This window comes from Oncorhynchus mykiss, chromosome 9 (assembly GCF_013265735.2).
Source record: "Oncorhynchus mykiss isolate Arlee chromosome 9, USDA_OmykA_1.1, whole genome shotgun sequence".
NCBI classification, from domain to species: domain Eukaryota; kingdom Metazoa; phylum Chordata; class Actinopteri; order Salmoniformes; family Salmonidae; genus Oncorhynchus; species Oncorhynchus mykiss.
This window is the reverse complement of record NC_048573.1, coordinates 78,445,592-78,468,296: the sequence shown is the minus strand read 5'-3', so window position 1 is coordinate 78,468,296 and position 22,705 is coordinate 78,445,592. Positions and strand designations below refer to the sequence as shown.

The following is a 22,705-nucleotide window of genomic DNA, read 5'->3' as shown; positions in this document are numbered from 1 at the left end:
GTAAACTAGTTTTAATGACTCCAACCTAAGTGTATGTAAACTAGTTTTAATGACTCCAACCTAAGTGTATGTAAACTCGTTTTAATGACTCCAACCTAAGTGTATGTAAACTAGTTTTAATGACTCCAACCTGAGTGTATGTAAACTAGTTTTAATGACTCCAACCTGAGTGTATGTAAACTAGTTTTAATGACTCCAACCTGAGTGTATGTAAACTAGTTTTAATGACTCCAACCTAAGTGTATGTAAACTAGTTTTAATGACTCCAACCTAAGTGTATGTAAACTAGTTTTAATGACTCCAACCTGAGTGTATGTAAACTAGTTTTAATGACTCCAACCTAAGTGTATGTAAACTAGTTTTAATGACTCCAACCTAAGTGTATGTAAACTAGTTTTAATGACTCCAACCTAAGTGTATGTAAACTAGTTTTAATGACTCCAACCTAAGTGTATGTAAACTAGTTTTAATGACTCCAACCTAAGTGTATGTAAACTAGTTTTAATGACTCCAACCTAAGTGTATGTAAGCGAGTTTTAATGACTCCAACCTAAGTGTATGTAAACTAGTTTTAATGACTCCAACCTAAGTGTATGTAAACTAGTTTTAATGACTCCAACCTGAGTGTATGTAAACTAGTTTTAATGACTCCAACCTAAGTGTATGTAAACTAGTTTTAATGACTCCAACCTAAGTGTATGTAAACTAGTTTTAATGACTCCAACCTGAGTGTATGTAAACTAGTTTTAATGACTCCAACCTAAGTGTATGTAAACTAGTTTTAATGACTCCAACCTAAGTGTATGTAAACTAGTTTTAATGACTCCAACCTAAGTGTATGTAAACTAGTTTTAATGACTCCAACCTAAGTGTATGTAAACTAGTTTTAATGACTCCAACCTAAGTGTATGTAAACTAGTTTTAATGACTCCAACCTAAGTGTATGTAAGCGAGTTTTAATGACTCCAACCTAAGTGTATGTAAACTAGTTTTAATGACTCCAACCTAAGTGTATGTAAGCGAGTTTTAATGACTCCAACCTAAGTGTATGTAAACTCGTTTTAATGACTCCAACCTAAGTGTATGTAAACTAGTTTTAATGACTCCAACCTAAGTGTATGTAAACAAGTTTTAATGACTCCAACCTAAGTGTATGTAAACTCGTTTTAATGACTCCAACCTAAGTGTATGTAAACTAGTTTTAATGACTCCAACCTAAGTGTATGTAAACTAGTTTTAATGACTCCAACCTAAGTGTATGTAAACTAGTTTTAATGACTCCAACCTAAGTGTATGTAAACTCGTTTTAATGACTCCAACCTGAGTGTATGCAAACTAGTTTTAATGACTCCAACCTGAGTGTATGTAAACTAGTTTTAATGACTCCAACCTAAGTGTATGTAAACTAGTTTTAATGACTCCAACCTAAGTGTATGTAAACTAGTTTTAATGACTCCAACCTAAGTGTATGTAAACTAGTTTTAATGACTCCAACCTAAGTGTATGTAAACTAGTTTTAATGCTCAAACCTAAGTGTATGTAAACTAGTTTTAATGACTCCAACCTAAGTGTATGTAAACTAGTTTTAATGACTCCAACCTAAGTGTATGTAAACTCGTTTTAATGACTCCAACCTAAGTGTATGTAAACTAGTTTTAATGACTCCAACCTGAGTGTATGTAAACTAGTTTTAATGACTCCAACCTGAGTGTATGTAAACTAGTTTTAATGACTCCAACCTGAGTGTATGTAAACTAGTTTTAATGACTCCAACCTAAGTGTATGTAAACTAGTTTTAATGACTCCAACCTAAGTGTATGTAAACTAGTTTTAATGACTCCAACCTGAGTGTATGTAAACTAGTTTTAATGACTCCAACCTAAGTGTATGTAAACTAGTTTTAATGACTCCAACCTAAGTGTATGTAAACTAGTTTTAATGACTCCAACCTAAGTGTATGTAAACTAGTTTTAATGACTCCAACCTAAGTGTATGTAAACTAGTTTTAATGACTCCAACCTAAGTGTATGTAAACTAGTTTTAATGACTCCAACCTAAGTGTATGTAAGCGAGTTTTAATGACTCCAACCTAAGTGTATGTAAACTAGTTTTAATGACTCCAACCTAAGTGTATGTAAGCGAGTTTTAATGACTCCAACCTAAGTGTATGTAAACTCGTTTTAATGACTCCAACCTAAGTGTATGTAAACTAGTTTTAATGACTCCAACCTAAGTGTATGTAAACAAGTTTTAATGACTCCAACCTAAGTGTATGTAAACTCGTTTTAATGACTCCAACCTAAGTGTATGTAAACTAGTTTTAATGACTCCAACCTAAGTGTATGTAAACTAGTTTTAATGACTCCAACCTAAGTGTATGTAAACTAGTTTTAATGACTCCAACCTAAGTGTATGTAAACTAGTTTTAATGCTCCAACCTAAGTGTATGTAAACTAGTTTTAATGACTCCAACCTAAGTGTATGTAAACTAGTTTTAATGACTCCAACCTAAGTGTATGTAAACTCGTTTTAATGACTCCAACCTAAGTGTATGTAAACTAGTTTTAATGACTCCAACCTAAGTGTATGTAAACTAGTTTTAATGACTCCAACCTAAGTGTATGTAAGCGAGTTTTAATGACTCCAACCTAAGTGTATGTAAACTAGTTTTAATGACTCCAACCTAAGTGTATGTAAACTAGTTTTAATGACTCCAACCTAAGTGTATGTAAACTAGTTTTAATGACTCCAACCTAAGTGTATGTAAACTAGTTTTAATGACTCCAACCTAAGTGTATGTAAACTAGTTTTAATGACTCCAACCTAAGTGTATGTAAACTAGTTTTAATGACTCCAACCTAAGTGTATGTAAACTAGTTTTAATGACTCCAACCTGAGTGTATGTAAACTAGTTTTAATGATTCCAACCTAAGTGTATGTAAACTAGTTTTAATGACTCCAACCTAAGTGTATGTAAGCGAGTTTTAATGACTCCAACCTAAGTGTATGTAAACTCGTTTTAATGACTCCAACCTAAGTGTATGTAAACTAGTTTTAATGACTCCAACCTAAGTGTATGTAAACTAGTTTTAATGACTCCAACCTAAGTGTATGTAAACTAGTTTTAATGACTCCAACCTAAGTGTATGTAAACTAGTTTTAATGACTCCAACCTAAGTGTATGTAAACTAGTTTTAATGACTCCAACCTAAGTGTATGTAAACTAGTTTTAATGACTCCAACCTAAGTGTATGTAAACTAGTTTTAATGACTCCAACCTAAGTGTATGTAAACTAGTTTTAATGACTCCAACCTAAGTGTATGTAAACTAGTTTTAATGACTCCAACCTAAGTGTATGTAAACTAGTTTTAATGACTCCAACCTAAGTGTATGTAAACTAGTTTTAATGACTCCAACCTAAGTGTATGTAAACTAGTTTTAATGACTCCAACCTAAGTGTATGTAAACTAGTTTTAATGACTCCAACCTAAGTGTATGTAAACTAGTTTTAATGACTCCAACCTAAGTGTATGTAAACTCGTTTTAATGACTCCAACCTGAGTGTATGTAAACTAGTTTTAATGACTCCAACCTAAGTGTATGTAAACTAGTTTTAATGACTCCAACCTAAGTGTATGTAAACTAGTTTTAATGACTCCAACCTAAGTGTATGTAAACTAGTTTTAATGACTCCAACCTAAGTGTATGTAAACTAGTTTTAATGACTCCAACCTAAGTGTATGTAAACTAGTTTTAATGACTCCAACCTAAGTGTATGTAAACTAGTTTTAATGACTCCAACCTAAGTGTATGTAAACTAGTTTTAATGACTCCAACCTAAGTGTATGTAAACTAGTTTTAATGACTCCAACCTAAGTGTATGTAAACTAGTTTTAATGACTCCAACCTAAGTGTATGTAAACTAGTTTTAATGACTCCAACCTAAGTGTATGTAAACTAGTTTTAATGACTCCAACCTAAGTGTATGTAAACTCGTTTTAATGACTCCAACCTGAGTGTATGTAAACTAGTTTTAATGACTCCAACCTAAGTGTATGTAAACTAGTTTTAATGACTCCAACCTAAGTGTATGTAAACTAGTTTTAATGACTCCAACCTAAGTGTATGTAAACTAGTTTTAATGACTCCAACCTAAGTGTATGTAAACTAGTTTTAATGACTCCAACCTAAGTGTATGTAAACTAGTTTTAATGACTCCAACCTAAGTGTATGTAAACTAGTTTTAATGACTCCAACCTAAGTGTATGTAAACTAGTTTTAATGACTCCAACCTAAGTGTATGTAAACTAGTTTTAATGACTCCAACCTAAGTGTATGTACACTAGTTTTAATGACTCCAACCTAAGTGTATGTAAACTTCCGACTTCAACTGTACACACACTACCGTTCAAAAGTTTGGAGTCACTTAGAAATGTCTTTGATTTTGAAAGAAAAGCACATTTTTTTGTCCATTAAAATAACATCAAATTGATAAGAAATACAGTGTAGATATTGTTAATGTTGTAAATGACTATTGTAGCTGGAAACGGCTGATTTTTAATGGGATATCTACATAGGCGTAGAGGCCCATTATCAGCAACCATCACTCTTGTGTTCCAATGGCACGTTGTGTTAGCTAATCCAAGTTTATCATTTTAAAAGACTAATTGATCATTAGAAAACCATTTTGCAATTATGTTAGAACAGCTGAAAGATAGCTTGCTACGGCCCACCACCTAATAGAATATGACAGAAAACACACCTGGATGTGACACAGCGCTGCATAGCGTAGTTCCCGGGAGGTGCTACCGGCGGCAGCCAGGAGGGGGCCCCGTGCTCTCTCAAGTGCCGACATACACACGGCAGGCAGCGTGGAACACAGGGACAGGAAGAGGCGGAGCGTGGCGGCCATGACGGGGGCGTGGTGCGAGAGAAGGGCGGGGTCTAACAGAGATAGTATGTCGAACAGCTCGTCTTCGCCGCGAGGCCGATACCGCTGGAGCACCGCTAGCACCTCAGACTGGCCCCACACATCACATAGCTTCAGTCTGGAGCACACAGAGAGACAGAGACAGAGAGACAGAGAGAGACAGAGACAGAGAGAGAGACAGAGAGAGAGACAGAGAGACAGAGAGAAAGACAGAGAGACAGAGAGAAAGACAGAGAGAGAAAGAGAGAGAGACAGAGAGAGACAGAGAGAGAGAGAAAGAGAGAGAGACAGAGAGACAGAGAGAGAGACAGAGAGACAGAGAGAGAAAGAGAGAGAGACAGAGAGAGAGAGAGACAGAGAGACAGAGAGAGAGAGAGAGAGAGAGAGAGAGAGAGAGAGAGAGAGAGAGAGAGACAGACAGAGAGAGACAGAGAGAGAGACAGAGAGAGAGAGAAGAAAAAGGGCAACCAGTGAAGAACAAACACCATTGTAAATACAACCCATATTTATTTATTTTCATATCTTTTGGAACTTTTGTGAGTAATGTTTACTGTTAATTTTATATAGTTTATTTCACTGCATTTCACTTGCTTTGGGAATGTAAACATATGTTTCCCATATAAAGCCCTTAGTTTGAAAAAACTGGAATTGAGAAAGAGACACAGAGAGACACAGACAGACAGAGAAACACAGACAGACAGAGAAACACAGACAGACAGAGAAACACAGATAGACAGAGAAACACAGACAGACAGAGAGACACAGACAGACAGAGAGACACAGACAGACAGAGAGACACAGACAGACAGAGAAACACAGACAGACAGAGAAACACAGACAGACAGAGAAACACAGACAGACAGAGAGACACAGACAGACAGAGAGACACAGACAGACAGAGAAACACAGACAGACAGAGAAACACAGACAGACAGAGAAACACAGACAGACAGAGAGACACAGACAGACAGAGAGACACAGACAGACAGAGAAACACAGACAGACAGAGAAACACAGACAGACAGAGAAACACAGACAGACAGAGAAACACAGACAGACAGAGAGACACAGACAGACAGAGAAACACAGACAGACAGAGAAACACAGACAGACAGAGAAACACAGACAGACAGAGAAACACAGACAGACAGAGAGACACAGACAGACAGAGAAACACAGACAGACAGAGAAACACAGACAGACAGAGAAACACAGACAGACAGAGAAACACAGACAGACAGAGAAAGAGACTTCAAAGTAGCCACCCTACATCATCCCGGGAAAATCTAAGGTCTGAGGTCATCTGCCTTTGGCCGAAAGAGTAGGATCCCAGACTTCATCAAATAAATTAGAAATACAGACATTGTCATCCTCCAAGAAACCTGGTATAAAGGAGATGGACCCACTGGTTGTCCTCTAGGTTACAGAGAGCTGGTAGTCCCATCCACCACACTACCAGGTGGGTGGTATAGAGGAGATGGACCCACTGGTTGCCCTCTAGGTTACAGAGACCTGGTAGTCCCATCCACCACACTAGCAGGTGGGTGGTATAGAGGAGATGGACCCACTGGTTGCCCTCTAGGTTACAGAGAGCTGGTAGTCCCATCCACCACACTACCAGGTGTGTGGTATAGAGGAGATGGACCCACTGGTTGCCCTCTAGGTTACAGAGAGCTGGTAGTCCCATCCACCACACTACCAGGTGTGTGGTATAGAGGAGATGGACCCACTGGTTGTCCTCTAGGTTACAGAGAGCTGGTAGTCCCATCCACCACACTACCAGGTGTGTGGTATAGAGGATATGGACCCACTGGTTGTCCTCTAGGTTACAGAGAGCTGGTAGTCCCATCCACCACACTACCAGGTGTGTGGTATAGAGGAGATGGACCCACTGGTTGTCCTCTAGGTTTCAGAGAGCTAGTAGTCCCATCTACCACACTACCAGGTGTGGAACAGGGAAGGGACTCAGGGGGTATGTTAATTTGGTAAAGAGCAGACCAAACTCACTCAATTAAATTAATCAAAACAGGAACATTTGACATTTTGCTAGAAATTCAAAAGGAAATTATCTTAACAGCGAAAAATGTCCTCCTGTGTGCTACCTATATCCCCCCACTAGAATCCCTGTACAACAGAGAAAAATGTAATCCTGTGTGCTACCTATATCCCCCCACTAGAATCCCTGTACAACAGAGACAAATGTCCTCCTGTGTGCTACCTATATCCCCCACTAGAATCCCTGTACTTTCATGAAGACAGCTTCTCCATCCCGGAGGGGGAAATCAATCATTTCCAGGCCCAGGGACATGTACTGCTCTGTGGAGACCTAAATGCCAGAACTGGACAGGAACCTGACACCCTCAGCACACAGGGGGACAAACACCTGCAGTGGTTCACCTCGGGACTTAGAGGTACCCAGCATCACGGCTCCAGACCACCACCAGGGGGAGTTAGAGGCACCCAGCATCACGGCCTCATTGCTCCAGACCACCACCAGGGGGAGTTAGAGGTACCCAGCATCACGGCCTCATTGCTCCAGACCTCCACCAGGGGGAGTTAGAGGTTCCCAGCGTCACGGCTCCAGACCACCACCAGGGGGAGTTAGAGGTACCCAGCATCACGGCCTCATTGCTCCAGACCACCACCAGGGGGAGTTAGAGGTACCCAGCATCACGGCCTCATTGCTCCAGACCACCACCAGGGGGACTTAGAGGTACCCAGCGTCACGGCCTCATTGCTCCAGACCACCACCAGGGGGACTTAGAGGTACCCAGCATCACGGCCTCATTGCTCCAGACCACCACCAGGGGGAGTTAGAGGTACCCAGCGTCACGGCCTCATTGCTCCAGACCACCACCAGGGGGAGTTAGAGGTACCCAGCATCACGGCCTCATTGCTCCAGACCACCACCAGGGGGACTTAGAGGTACCCAGCGTCACGGCCTCATTGCTCCAGACCACCACCAGGGGGACTTAGAGGTACCCAGCATCACGGCCTCATTGCTCCAGACCACCACCAGGGGGACTTAGAGGTACCCAGCGTCACGGCCTCATTGCTCCAGACCACCACCAGGGGGAGTTAGAGGTACCCAGCATCACGGCCTCATTGCTCCAGACCACCACCAGGGGGACTTAGAGGTACCCAGCATCACGGCCTCATTGCTCCAGACCACCACCAGGGGGACTTAGAGGTACCCAGCGTCACGGCCTCATTGCTCCAGACCACCACCAGGGGGAGTTAGAGGTACCCAGCATCACGGCCTCATTGCTCCAGACCACCACCAGGGGGAGTTAGAGGTACCCAGCGTCACGGCCTCATTGCTCCAGACCACCACCAGGGGGAGTTAGAGGTACCCAGCATCACGGCCTCATTGCTCCAGACCACCACCAGGGGGAGTTAGAGGGACCCAGCATCACGGCCTCATTGCTCCAGACCACCACCAGGGGGAGTTAGAGGTACCCAGCGTCACGGCCTCATTGCTCCAGACCACCACCAGGGGGAGTTAGAGGTACCCAGCGTCACGGCTCCAGACCACCACCAGGGGGAGTTAGAGGTACCCAGCATCACGGCCTCATTGCTCCAGACCACCACCAGGGGGAGTTAGAGATACCCAGCGTCACGGCTCCAGACCACCACCAGGGGGAGTTAGAGGTACCCAGCATCACGGCCTCATTGCTCCAGACCACCACCAGGGGGAGTTAGAGGTACCCAGCGTCACGGCTCCAGACCACCACCAGGGGGAGTTAGAGGTACCCAGTGTCACGGCCTCATTGCTCCAGACCACCACCAGGGGGAGTTAGAGGTACCCAGCATCACGGCCTCATTGCTCCAGACCACCACCAGGGGGACTTAGAGGTACCCAGCATCACGGCCTCATTGCTCCAGACCACCACCAGGGGGAGTTAGAGGTACCCAGCATCACGGCCTCATTGCTCCAGACCACCACCAGGGGGAGTTAGAGGTACCCAGCATCACGGCCTCATTGCTCCAGACCACCACCAGGGGGAGTTAGAGGTACCCAGCATCACGGCCTCATTGCTCCAGACCACCACCAGGGGGAGTTAGAGGTACCCAGCATCACGGCCTCATTGCTCCAGACCACCACCAGGGGGAGTTAGAGGTACCCAGCGTCACGGCTCCAGACCACCACCAGGGGGAGTTAGAGGTACCCAGTGTCACGGCCTCATTGCTCCAGACCACCACCAGGGGGAGTTAGAGGTACCCAGCATCACGGCCTCATTGCTCCAGACCACCACCAGGGGGAGTTAGAGGTACCCAGCGTCACGGCTCCAGACCACCACCAGGGGGAGTTAGAGGTACCCAGTGTCACGGCCTCATTGCTCCAGACCACCACCAGGGGGAGTTAGAGGTACCCAGCATCACGGCCTCATTGCTCCAGACCACCACCAGGGGGAGTTAGAGGTACCCAGCATCACGGCCTCATTGCTCCAGACCACCACCAGGGGGAGTTAGAGGTACCCAGCATCACGGCCTCATTGCTCCAGACCACCACCAGGGGGAGTTAGAGGTACCCAGCATCACGGCCTCATTGCTCCAGACCACCATCAGGGGGAGTTAGAGGTACCCAGTGTCACGGCCTCATTGCTCCAGACCACCACCAGGGGGAGTTAGAGGTACCCAGCATCACGGCCTCATTGCTCCAGACCACCACCAGGGGGAGTTAGAGGTACCCAGCGTCACGGCTCCAGACCACCACCAGGGGGAGTTAGAGGTACCCAGTGTCACGGCCTCATTGCTCCAGACCACCACCAGGGGGAGTTAGAGGTACCCAGCATCACGGCCTCATTGCTCCAGACCACCACCAGGGGGAGTTAGAGGTACCCAGCATCACGGCCTCATTGCTCCAGACCACCACCAGGGGGAGTTAGAGGTACCCAGCGTCACGGCTCCAGACCACCACCAGGGGGAGTTAGAGGTACCCAGTGTCACGGCCTCATTGCTCCAGACCACCACCAGGGGGAGTTAGAGGTACCCAGCATCACGGCCTCATTGCTCCAGACCACCACCAGGGGGAGTTAGAGGTACCCAGCGTCACGGCTCCAGACCACCACCAGGGGGAGTTAGAGGTACCCAGTGTCACGGCCTCATTGCTCCAGACCACCACCAGGGGGAGTTAGAGGTACCCAGCATCACGGCCTCATTGCTCCAGACCACCACCAGGGGGAGTTAGAGGTACCCAGCATCACGGCCTCATTGCTCCAGACCACCACCAGGGGGAGTTAGAGGTACCCAGCATCACGGCCTCATTGCTCCAGACCACCACCAGGGGGAGTTAGAGGTACCCAGCATCACGGCCTCATTGCTCCAGACCACCACCAGGGGGAGTTAGAGGTACCCAGCGTCACGGCTCCAGACCACCACCAGGGGGAGTTAGAGGTACCCAGTGTCACGGCCTCATTGCTCCAGACCACCACCAGGGGGAGTTAGAGGTACCCAGCATCACGGCCTCATTGCTCCAGACCACCACCAGGGGGAGTTAGAGGTACCCAGCGTCACGGCTCCAGACCACCACCAGGGGGAGTTAGAGGTACCCAGTGTCACGGCCTCATTGCTCCAGACCACCACCAGGGGGAGTTAGAGGTACCCAGCATCACGGCCTCATTGCTCCAGACCACCACCAGGGGGAGTTAGAGGTACCCAGCGTCACGGCTCCAGACCACCACCAGGGGGAGTTAGAGGTACCAAGTGTCACGGCCTCATTGCTCCAGACCACCACCAGGGGGAGTTAGAGGTACCCAGTGTCACGGCCTCATTGCTCCAGACCACCACCAGGGGGACTTAGAGGTACCCAGCGTCACGGCCTCATTGCTCCAGACCACCACCAGGGGGACTTAGAGGTACCCAGCATCACGGCCTCATTGCTCCAGACCACCACCAGGGGGACTTAGAGGTACCCAGCGTCACGGCCTCATTGCTCCAGACCACCACCAGGGGGAGTTAGAGGTACCCAGCATCACGGCCTCATTGCTCCAGACCACCACCAGGGGGACTTAGAGGACCCAGCATCACGGCCTCATTGCTCCAGACCACCACCAGGGGGACTTAGAGGTACCCAGCGTCACGGCCTCATTGCTCCAGACCACCACCAGGGGGAATTAGAGGTACCCAGCATCACGGCCTCATTGCTCCAGACCACCACCAGGGGGAGTTAGAGGTACCCAGCGTCACGGCCTCATTGCTCCAGACCACCACCAGGGGGAGTTAGAGGTACCCAGCATCACGGCCTCATTGCTCCAGACCACCACCAGGGGGAGTTAGAGGGACCCAGCATCACGGCCTCATTGCTCCAGACCACCACCAGGGGGAGTTAGAGGTACCCAGCGTCACGGCCTCATTGCTCCAGACCACCACCAGGGGGAGTTAGAGGTACCCAGCGTCACGGCTCCAGACCACCACCAGGGGGAGTTAGAGGTACCCAGCATCACGGCCTCATTGCTCCAGACCACCACCAGGGGGAGTTAGAGATACCCAGCGTCACGGCTCCAGACCACCACCAGGGGGAGTTAGAGGTACCCAGCATCACGGCCTCATTGCTCCAGACCACCACCAGGGGGAGTTAGAGGTACCCAGCGTCACGGCTCCAGACCACCACCAGGGGGAGTTAGAGGTACCCAGTGTCACGGCCTCATTGCTCCAGACCACCACCAGGGGGAGTTAGAGGTACCCAGCATCACGGCCTCATTGCTCCAGACCACCACCAGGGGGACTTAGAGGTACCCAGCATCACGGCCTCATTGCTCCAGACCACCACCAGGGGGAGTTAGAGGTACCCAGCATCACGGCCTCATTGCTCCAGACCACCACCAGGGGGAGTTAGAGGTACCCAGCATCACGGCCTCATTGCTCCAGACCACCACCAGGGGGAGTTAGAGGTACCCAGCATCACGGCCTCATTGCTCCAGACCACCACCAGGGGGAGTTAGAGGTACCCAGCATCACGGCCTCATTGCTCCAGACCACCACCAGGGGGAGTTAGAGGTACCCAGCGTCACGGCTCCAGACCACCACCAGGGGGAGTTAGAGGTACCCAGTGTCACGGCCTCATTGCTCCAGACCACCACCAGGGGGAGTTAGAGGTACCCAGCATCACGGCCTCATTGCTCCAGACCACCACCAGGGGGAGTTAGAGGTACCCAGCGTCACGGCTCCAGACCACCACCAGGGGGAGTTAGAGGTACCCAGTGTCACGGCCTCATTGCTCCAGACCACCACCAGGGGGAGTTAGAGGTACCCAGCATCACGGCCTCATTGCTCCAGACCACCACCAGGGGGAGTTAGAGGTACCCAGCATCACGGCCTCATTGCTCCAGACCACCACCAGGGGGAGTTAGAGGTACCCAGCATCACGGCCTCATTGCTCCAGACCACCACCAGGGGGAGTTAGAGGTACCCAGCATCACGGCCTCATTGCTCCAGACCACCATCAGGGGGAGTTAGAGGTACCCAGTGTCACGGCCTCATTGCTCCAGACCACCACCAGGGGGAGTTAGAGGTACCCAGCATCACGGCCTCATTGCTCCAGACCACCACCAGGGGGAGTTAGAGGTACCCAGCGTCACGGCTCCAGACCACCACCAGGGGGAGTTAGAGGTACCCAGTGTCACGGCCTCATTGCTCCAGACCACCACCAGGGGGAGTTAGAGGTACCCAGCATCACGGCCTCATTGCTCCAGACCACCACCAGGGGGAGTTAGAGGTACCCAGCATCACGGCCTCATTGCTCCAGACCACCACCAGGGGGAGTTAGAGGTACCCAGCGTCACGGCTCCAGACCACCACCAGGGGGAGTTAGAGGTACCCAGTGTCACGGCCTCATTGCTCCAGACCACCACCAGGGGGAGTTAGAGGTACCCAGCATCACGGCCTCATTGCTCCAGACCACCACCAGGGGGAGTTAGAGGTACCCAGCGTCACGGCTCCAGACCACCACCAGGGGGAGTTAGAGGTACCCAGTGTCACGGCCTCATTGCTCCAGACCACCACCAGGGGGAGTTAGAGGTACCCAGCATCACGGCCTCATTGCTCCAGACCACCACCAGGGGGAGTTAGAGGTACCCAGCATCACGGCCTCATTGCTCCAGACCACCACCAGGGGGAGTTAGAGGTACCCAGCATCACGGCCTCATTGCTCCAGACCACCACCAGGGGGAGTTAGAGGTACCCAGCATCACGGCCTCATTGCTCCAGACCACCACCAGGGGGAGTTAGAGGTACCCAGCGTCACGGCTCCAGACCACCACCAGGGGGAGTTAGAGGTACCCAGTGTCACGGCCTCATTGCTCCAGACCACCACCAGGGGGAGTTAGAGGTACCCAGCATCACGGCCTCATTGCTCCAGACCACCACCAGGGGGAGTTAGAGGTACCCAGCGTCACGGCTCCAGACCACCACCAGGGGGAGTTAGAGGTACCCAGTGTCACGGCCTCATTGCTCCAGACCACCACCAGGGGGAGTTAGAGGTACCCAGCATCACGGCCTCATTGCTCCAGACCACCACCAGGGGGAGTTAGAGGTACCCAGCGTCACGGCTCCAGACCACCACCAGGGGGAGTTAGAGGTACCCAGTGTCACGGCCTCATTGCTCCAGACCACCACCAGGGGGAGTTAGAGGTACCCAGTGTCACGGCCTCATTGCTCCAGACCACCACCAGGGGGAGTGAGAGGTACCCAGCTCCAGACCACCACAAGGGGGAGTTAGAGGTACCCAGTGTCATGGCTCCACTACTCCAGACCACCACCAGCGGGAGTTAGAGGTACCCAGCTCCAGACCACCACCAGGGGGAGCTAGAGCACTCATTATGCATTTGGGTCCCAAGGCTGACCAATCATATTGAGTGGTTCAATGATGAATTTGACGTTATGCCACCCGTCGCTGGTGACATTCTTCAGCAAAGATGTCTGACAAAAACATGATGGTGGAAGCAGATGTAAGTAATTATAACGTCATAACGAGTCAAGCAAAAAAATGGACAGTTGAGAGGAATGTGTTAGATAATGTAGAGACAAACGATTGTCCATATTTTTTTGACGTAAATTAATTTACGAAAATCGATATTTAGCAAGTTTGATTTCAGTCATATCCAATAGCAGGTGTCTGTATGTATGTATTACAATTATACACTGTTGGAATCGGATAAACTTTAACATTGAGATAGTAAATCAATTATAGAGAAGAAGCCTTGAATAGAAAGAGTTGGAAGAGAATGGGTTGTAAAGTCAGAAGTTAATGTTAATGGATTTGAGAGAGGTAGATTCTTAAGTAGGATGTATATAACCAATGGAGAGAAATGTATAGTTGTCTGAATTACAGCTGTATAGAACCTTTGGGAAGAATTAAACTTGGTTAAAGCTTCTCTAGTGTCCATGAGTTATTTACTCAACAACACTTCAACAGTGTTAATAATGCTCCTGGGACATCAATGATTACACATTGTAACTATGCAATAGACTAGAAACACGATTTAAGTCAAGGCTGATTTGTAGTTCATATATATAGAATAGAAAACAGTACACTACACTTCCTATGCATATCTAACTCCCTTCATCTGCATTACTCTGAGGAGGTTCTCCCAGCCATGTGGACCAGGGAAAACAGGGCAGCAAAGCTGGTCTGTCACCAGAGTGGTTGAGAACATATCACTATTAATAATATAATAATGTGAGGAAACCACCCTCAACATCGTAGCCCGAAGTGCAGCAGGCTATCTATCGCCTGTGACCAAATGTATTAATTGGGGTTGGGGTCGATTGTGGCTAAAAACAGGATGAATTAGAATCTTTAACATGTGGAAAGGGGTTATTACTAGTTTTCACAAGCAGGCTGTGAACTCTTCTAACAGCGTTTCTAGGGCTGTTAGCTGAGCAATAGAGTATTCAACCTTTACTAATGAATTGTCTAATAGCCGAGCTAGGTGTGAATTTGAGCTAGGTGTGAAACCCCCCCAACTTGAGCTAGGTGTGAAACCCCCCCAACTTGAGCTAGGTGTGAAACCCCCCCCCACCCCCCTAAACTTGAGCTAGGTGTGAAACTCCCCCCAACTTGAGCTAGGTGTGAAACCCCCAACTTGAGCTAGGTGTGAAACCCCCCCAACTTGAGCTAGGTGTGAAACCCCCCCCCCAACTTGAGCTAGGTGCGAACCCCCCCCCCCCCCCCTCCTCAACTTGAGCTAGGTGTGAAACCCCCCCAACTTGAGCTAGGTGTGAAACCCCCCCAACTTGAGCTAGGTGTGAACCCCCCCCCCCCCTCCTCAACTTGAGCTAGGTGTGAAACCCCCCCAACTTGAGCTAGGTGTGAAACCCCCCCAACTTGAGCTAGGTGTGAAACCCCCCCAACTTGAGCTAGGTGTGAAACCCCCCCCCCCAACTTGAGCTAGGTGTGAACCCCCCCCCCCCCCCCCCCCAACTTGAGCTAGGTGTGAAACCCCCCCAACTTGAGCTAGGTGTGAAACCCCCCCCCCCCCCCCAACTTGAGCTAGGTGTGAACCCCCCCCCCCCCCCCCCCCCCTCCTCAACTTGAGCTAGGTGTGAAACCCCCCCCCCTCACTGCAAGAGGCATTACTACAGTCCCTGGTTCGAATACAGGCTGTATCACATCCGGCTGTGATAGGGATAGCCATAGGGCGGCGCACAATTGGCCCAGGGTTATTCCGGGTTTGACCGGGGTAGGCCGTGATTGTACCGTTGAGAATGACACAAATATTAATTTCCACAAAGTCTGCTGCTTCAGTGTCTTTAGATATTTGTGTCAGACGTTACTATGGAATACTGAAGTATAATTACAAGCATTTCATAAGTGTCAAAGGCTTTTATTGACAATTACATGAATTTGATGCAAAGAGTCAATATTTGCAGTGTTGACCCTTCTTTTTCAAGACCTCTGCAATCCTCCCTGGCATGCTGTCAATTAACTTCTGGGCCACATCCTGACTGATGGCAGCCCATTCTTGCATAATCAGTGCTTGGAGTTTGTCAGAATTTGTGGGTTTTTGTTTGTGCACCCGCCTCTTGAGGATTGACCACAAGTTCTCAATGGGATTAAGGTCTGGGGAGTTTCCTGGCCATGGACCCAAAATATCAATGTTTTGTTCCCCGAGCCACTTAGTTATCACTTTTGCCTTATGGCAAGGTGCTCCATCATGCTGGAAAAGGCATGATGAGGATGAGTTGGTACCATTCTTTATTCGTGGCTGTGTTCTTTGGCAAATTGTGAGTGAGCCCACTCCCTTGGCTGAGAGCCAACCCCACACATGAATGGTCTCAGGATGCTTTACTGTTGGCATGACACAGGACTGATGGTAGCGCTCACCTTGTCTTCTCCGGACAAGCTTTTTTCCAGATGCCCCAAACAATCGGAAAGGAGATTCATCAGAGAAAATGACTTTACCCCAGTCCTCAGCAGTCCAATCCCTGTACCTTTTGCAGAATATCAGTCTGTCGGCACGTGTTTCCTTGCAGGTAACCATGGTTGACAGAGGCAGAACAATGATTCCAAGCACCACCCTCCTTTTGAAGCTTCCCGTCTGTTATTCGAACTCAATCAGCATGACAGAGTGATCTCCAGCCTTGTCCTCGTCAACACTCACACCTGTGTTAACGAGAGAATCACTGACATGATGTCAGCTGGTCCTTTTGTGGCAGGGCTGAAATGCAGTGGAAATGTTTTTGGGGGATTCAGTTCATTTGCATGGCAAAGAGGGACTTTGCAATTCATCTGATCACTCTCCATAACATTCTGGAGTATATGCAAATTGCCATCATACAAACTGAGGCAGCAGACTGTGAAAATTAATATTTGTGTCATTCTCAAAATGTGTTGCCACGACTGTATACTGAGTGTACAAAACATTAAGAACACCTGCTATTTCACAACAGCAAGATGTGTGACCTGTTGCCACACGAAAAGTGCAATCAGTGAAGAACAAACATTGTAATAACAAACCATTTATGCTTATTTTTAACTACTTGCACATCATGACATTTGAAAAGTCTTTATTCTTTTGGAACTTTTGTGAGTGTAATGTTAACAGTACATTTTTGTTTTGTTTATTATCTATTTCACTTGCTTTGGCAACGTTAACATGTGTTTTCCATGCCAATAAAGCCCTGAAATTGAACACACACACAGAAAGAGACGCACACACAGAGAGAGAGAGAGACACGCACAGAGACACCCACACACACAGAGAGAGAGAGAGACACGCACAGAGACACCCACACACACAGAGAGAGAGAGAGACACGCAGAGACACCCACACACTGAGTACGAGTCATTTTAAGAGCGAGACTACACACACACACACACACACACACACACACACACACACACACACACACACACACACACACACACACACACACACACACACACACACACACACACACACACACACACACACACACACACCTACCTGTTGAGGAGGTGGTGAGCAATGGGTTTGTTAATAGCCACGCCCCCTTCTTCCTGTAGAATCTCCTCCAGTGCCCGGAGACAGTTCACCATGACGACCGGGTCTGGGTCCCTTAGCAACCCATACAACTCATTCACTACAGCTACATCTGGAACACAGGAGGGGCACTTACAGCGTGCCTTGGACGTGTGTGTGTGTGTGTAAGGTCTGTGTGTATAATGTGTGTACCTACCTATCTGTGTTAGGTTGTAATGTGTGTGTAATGTGTGTACCTACCTATCTCTGTGTTAGGTTGTAATGTGTGTACCTACCCATCTCAGTGTTAGGTTGTAATGTGTGTATATTGTGTGTATAATGTGTGTACCTACCTATCTCTGTGTTAGGTTGTAATGTGTGTACCTACCTATCTCTGTGTTAGGTTGTAATGTGTGTACCTACCCATCTCTGTGTTAGGTTGTAATGTGTGTATAATGTGTGTACCTACCTATCTCTGTGTTAGGTTGTAATGTGTGTACCTACCCATCTCAGTGTTAGGTTGTAATGTGTGTATATTGTGTGTATAATGTGTGTATCTACCCATCTCAGTGTTAGGTTGTAATGTGTGTATATTGTGTGTATAACGTGTGTACCTACCCATCTCAGTGTTAGGTTGTAATGTGTGTATCTACCCATCTCAGTGTTAGGTTGTAATGTGTGTATATTGTGTGTATAACGTGTGTACCTACCCATCTCAGTGTTAGGTTGTAATGTGTGTATATTGTGTGTATAATGTGTGTACCTACCCATCTCTGTGATAGGTTGTAATGTGTGTATCTACCCATCTCTGTGTTAGGTTGTAATGTGTGTATATTGTGTGTATATTGTGTGTATCTACCCATCTCTGTGATAGGTTGTAATGTGTGTATCTACCCATCTCTGTGTTAGGTTGTAATGTGTGTATATTGTGTGTTCCTACCTATCTCTGTGTTAGGTTGTAATGTGTGTATAATGTGTGTTCCTACCTATCTCTGTGTTAGGTTGTAATGTGTGTATCTACCTATCTCTGTGTTAGGTTGTAATGTGTGTATATTGTGTGTTCCTACCTATCTCTGTGTTAGGTTGTAATGTGTGTATAATGTGTGTTCCTACCCATCTCTGTGTTATGTTGTAATGTGTGTATATTGTGTGTATAATGTGTGTATCTACCTATCTCTGTGTTAGGTTGTAATGTGTGTATCTACCCATCTCTGTGTTAGGTTGTAATGTGTGTACCTACCTAGCTCTGTGTTAGGTTGTAATGTGTGTATAATGTGTGTACCTACCTATCTCTGTGTTAGGTTGTAATGTGTGTATAATGTGTGTATAATGTGTGTACCTACCTATCTCTGTGTTAGGTTGTAATGTGTGTATATTGTGTGTATAACGTGTGTACCTACCTATCTCTGTGTTAGGTTGTAATGTGTGTATAATGTGTGTATAATGTGTGTACCTACCTATCTCTGTGTTAGGTTGTAATGTGTGTATATTGTGTGTATAACGTGTGTACCTACCTATCTCTGTGTTAGGTTGTAATGTGTGTATAATGTGTGTATAATGTGTGTACCTACCTATCTCTGTGTTAGGTTGTAATGTGTGTATCTACCCATCTCTGTGTTAGGTTGTAATGTGTGTATATTGTGTGTATAATGTGTGTATAATGTGTGTACCTACCTATCTCTGTGTTAGGTTGTAATGTGTGTATCTTGGCCCAGCCCAGTACAGCCACTCTGCGAACACACGCCGCCTTGTCCTTCAGTCCCACTGTAAGAGGCTGCTGCACATACTGTGATAGACCTGGGAGCCTGCAACACACACACATTACACACACATTACACACACTACATATTACACACACACACATTACACACACTACTTATTACACACACACACACGTTACATATTACACACACGCACACACACGTTACACACACATTACATATTACACACACGCACACACACGTTACACACACATTACATATTACACACACGCACACACACACACACACATTACATATTACACACATTACACACACACATTACATATTACACACACACACACACAAGTTACATATTACACACATTACACACACATTACATATTACACACGTTACACACATGTTACACACACACACGTTACATATTACACACACACACCTGAGGTTGCACATGTTCCGTAGGGCCAGGCTGCGAACCATGGGGTTGTGATCCGAGCAGTCTTTCCTCAGGGTGTTTATTACCAGCAGAGACAGCTCAGGGTTCAGACTGGCATAGGAACACAGAAACACATACACCAGTTTCTTCTGGACAATATCCACCGTTGCACATGCCTTCACCATCTCACTGTACAACCCAGATACATCTTGTCCTTGAGACATCACTCTGGGAAACGTGAAAGGGAGCAGGGAAGAGGAGAGAGATAGAGAGGAAGAAAGAGAGAGGTGGGAGAGAGAGAGAGAGAGGTGGGAGAGAAGAGAGAGGGAGAAAGAGAGAGAGATAGAGAGAGAGAGGGAGAAAGAGAAGAGAGAGAGATAGAGAGAGGGAGAAAGAGAGAGGCGGGAGAGAAGAGAGAGAGATAGAGAGAGGGAGAAAGAGGTGGGAGAGAAGAGCGAGAGATAGAGAGAGTGAGAAAGAGAGGGAGAGAGAGAGAGAGAGAGAGGTGTGAGAAAGACTGACATGTTAGTGTGTGTGTGTAGTCAGTTGTAATTGTGCATGTGTGTAGCATAGTTAGTGGTAACGTGTGTGTGTGTGTGTGTAGTCGGTGATAGTTGTGTACACCTGATGACTCTGTGGATGGTGTTTCTGTAGCGTAGGTGGTCAGCTTGGACGTTTGGGTTGGACAGAGCCCTCCTCAGCTCCCTCACTGTATGCTCATCGCCCAGGTAAGGCATAGTAGCAGCAGACTGTCTGACACACAGACAGACGCTAGTGAAAGGCTATTGATGTTACAAATATACAAATGCCACACACACACACACACACACACACACACACACACACACACACACACACACACAGACACAGACACAGACACAGACACAGACAGACAAGACAGAGACAGGACAAAGACAGGGTGGTTGTTAGTTCTCTGGTTTCGAAGGCAGAGAGCCACAGGCAACGTCGTTAGCTACAGTAGCTAACTTAGCACGGTGGATATTGTCCAGAATAAACTGGTGTTTCTGTGTTCCTAGCTAGCGTTAACTACTCAACATTGCCATCCTTTCAGATATTAACGCCGCTTACGTTACATCTTGTTCGGATAACGTGACCTAAAACCACTTACCGTTTAGTCGTCACTTATGGATTATTTAATGTGGGGGAAAAATCGTTCAAATCGCTAGTTTGTTGACATCCGTGTTAAACGTCCACCGGTATTCCGCCAGCAGCACGAATGATAACGTCACGGTGTATATGGTAATGAGGAAACCTTCAAAATACAGGCCCGCATTTTCAAAACATTGCAACGTGGATAACTCATTCAAAAAAAGCTATTGAATATTTATCAATGTCCACTTCTATTGTGCCAACAAGAAAAGGCAATAAGTATTTTATGAAAACATTTTTTTTTTTTAAATACAATGTTGACAACTGGTATTTTGAGAATATCGGGCTGTAGAGAGAACTTTTCTACCGGTCTCAGCTAAAGTGGGGTGTAGAATACTCAGTAGGGTCTTTACTTACTAAATATGGTTAATTTTGGATGGGAACTGTGTCACAGGACCTGTTGCTGGCTGGGACACACTGTGGCTGTATCTCAATAGTCTACTAGCTGGGACACACTGTGGCTGTATCTCAATAGTCTACTAGCTGGGACACACTGTGGCTGTATCTCAATAGTCTACTAGCTGGGACACACTGTGGCTGTATCTCAATAGTCTACTAGCCTCCTCTCACGGGCACTTTAATGAGGTATGTGTTATGGGTTAGGGGTTATGGGTTAGGGGTATTGGGTATGGGTTATGGGTTATGGGTTATGGTTATGGGTTAGGGGTATGGGTTAGTGGTATGGGGTATGGGTTATGGGTTATGGGTTAGGGGTATGGGTTATAGTTAGGGGTATGGGTTATGGTTAGGGGTATGGGTTAGGGGTATGGGTTATGGGTTATGGGTTAGGGGTATGGGTTATAGTTAGGGGTATGGGTTATGGTTAGGGGTATGGGTTATGGTTAGGAGTATGGGTTAGGGGTATGGGTTATGGGTTAGGGGTATGGGTTATGGGTTAGGGATATGGGTTAGGGGTATGGGTAAGGGGTATGGGTTATGGATATGGGTTAGGGATATGGGATATGGTTTAGGGGTATGGGTTATGGGTTAGGGGTATGGGTTAGGGGTATGGGTTATGGATATGGGTTAGAGGTATGGGTTATGGTTTAGGGGTATGGGTTATAGTTTAGGGGTATGGGTTATGGGTTAGGGGTATGGGTTAGGGGTATGGGTTATGGGTAATGGTTATGGGTTATAGGTATGGGTTATGGTTTAGGGGTATGGGTTATGGGTTATGGTTATGGGTTATGGGTTAGGGGTATGGGTTATGGTTATGGGTTAGGGGTATGGGTTATGGTTATGGGTTAGGGGTATGGGTTATGGTTATGGGTTAGGGGTATGGGTTATGGTTATGGGTTAGGGGTATGGGTTATGGTTATGGGTTAGGGGTATGGGTTATGGTTATGGGTTAGGGTATATGGGTTATGGTTATGGGGTAGGGGTATGGGTTATGGTTATGGGTTAGGGGTATGGGTTATGGTTACATTTCTCTACTGATTCACTATCACTTCAATGCCCTTATGAGGGTCAGTCAGTGGGGACAGAGACCGGGTCAGTCAGTGGGGACAGAGACCGGGTCAGTCAGTGGGGACAGAGACAGGGTCAGCTCAGTGGGGACAGAGACAGGGTCAGTCAGTGGGGACAGAGACAGGGTCAGTCAGTGGGGACAGAGACAGGGTCAGTCAGCGGGGACAGAGACAGGGTCAGTCAGCAGAGACAGGGTCAGTCAGTGGGGACAGAGACAGGGTCAGCCAGTGGGGACAGAGACAGGGTCAGTCAGTGGGGACAGAGACAGGGTCAGTCAGTGGGGACAGAGACAGGGTCAGTCAGTGGGGACAGGGTCAGTCAGTGGAGACAGAGACAGGGTCAGTCAGCGGGGACAGAGACAGGGTCAGTCAGTAGAGACAGGGTCAGTCAGTGGGGACAGAGACAGGGTCAGTCAATGGGGACAAAGACAGGGTCAGTCAGCGGGGACAGAGACAGGGTCAGTCAGTGGTGACAGAGACAGGGTCAGTCAGTGGGGACAGAGACAGGGTCAGCTCAGTCGGGACAGAGACAGGGTCAGTC

The 22,705-nt window shown here is 47.3% G+C and overlaps 1 protein-coding gene and 1 long non-coding RNA gene across 2 annotated transcripts in view; both read right to left on the bottom strand.

Annotated features, from left to right (window-relative positions):
• Positions 1-20,764, bottom strand: part of ap4b1 (adaptor related protein complex 4 subunit beta 1) — a 41,381-nt gene extending 20,617 nt beyond the window's left edge. The window contains exons 1-6 of the mRNA XM_036986983.1: positions 20,658-20,764; positions 20,153-20,277; positions 19,532-19,756; positions 19,049-19,179; positions 17,360-17,507; positions 4,764-5,049 (exon numbers count right to left, since the gene is read on the bottom strand). Coding sequence (XP_036842878.1) covers positions 4,764-5,049; positions 17,360-17,507; positions 19,049-19,179; positions 19,532-19,756; positions 20,153-20,265 — 903 coding nt within the window. The 5' untranslated portion in view covers positions 20,266-20,277; positions 20,658-20,764. The remainder of the gene's footprint in view (positions 1-4,763; positions 5,050-17,359; positions 17,508-19,048; positions 19,180-19,531; positions 19,757-20,152; positions 20,278-20,657) is intronic.
• Positions 17,549-18,990, bottom strand: LOC118966133. The gene is made up of 3 exons (XR_005053411.1): positions 18,828-18,990; positions 17,724-17,874; positions 17,549-17,666 (listed from the first exon to the last, which is right to left on the bottom strand). It is a non-coding gene; the product is annotated as an uncharacterized LOC118966133 (long non-coding RNA).
• Positions 20,765-22,705: the final 1,941 nt, after the last annotated feature.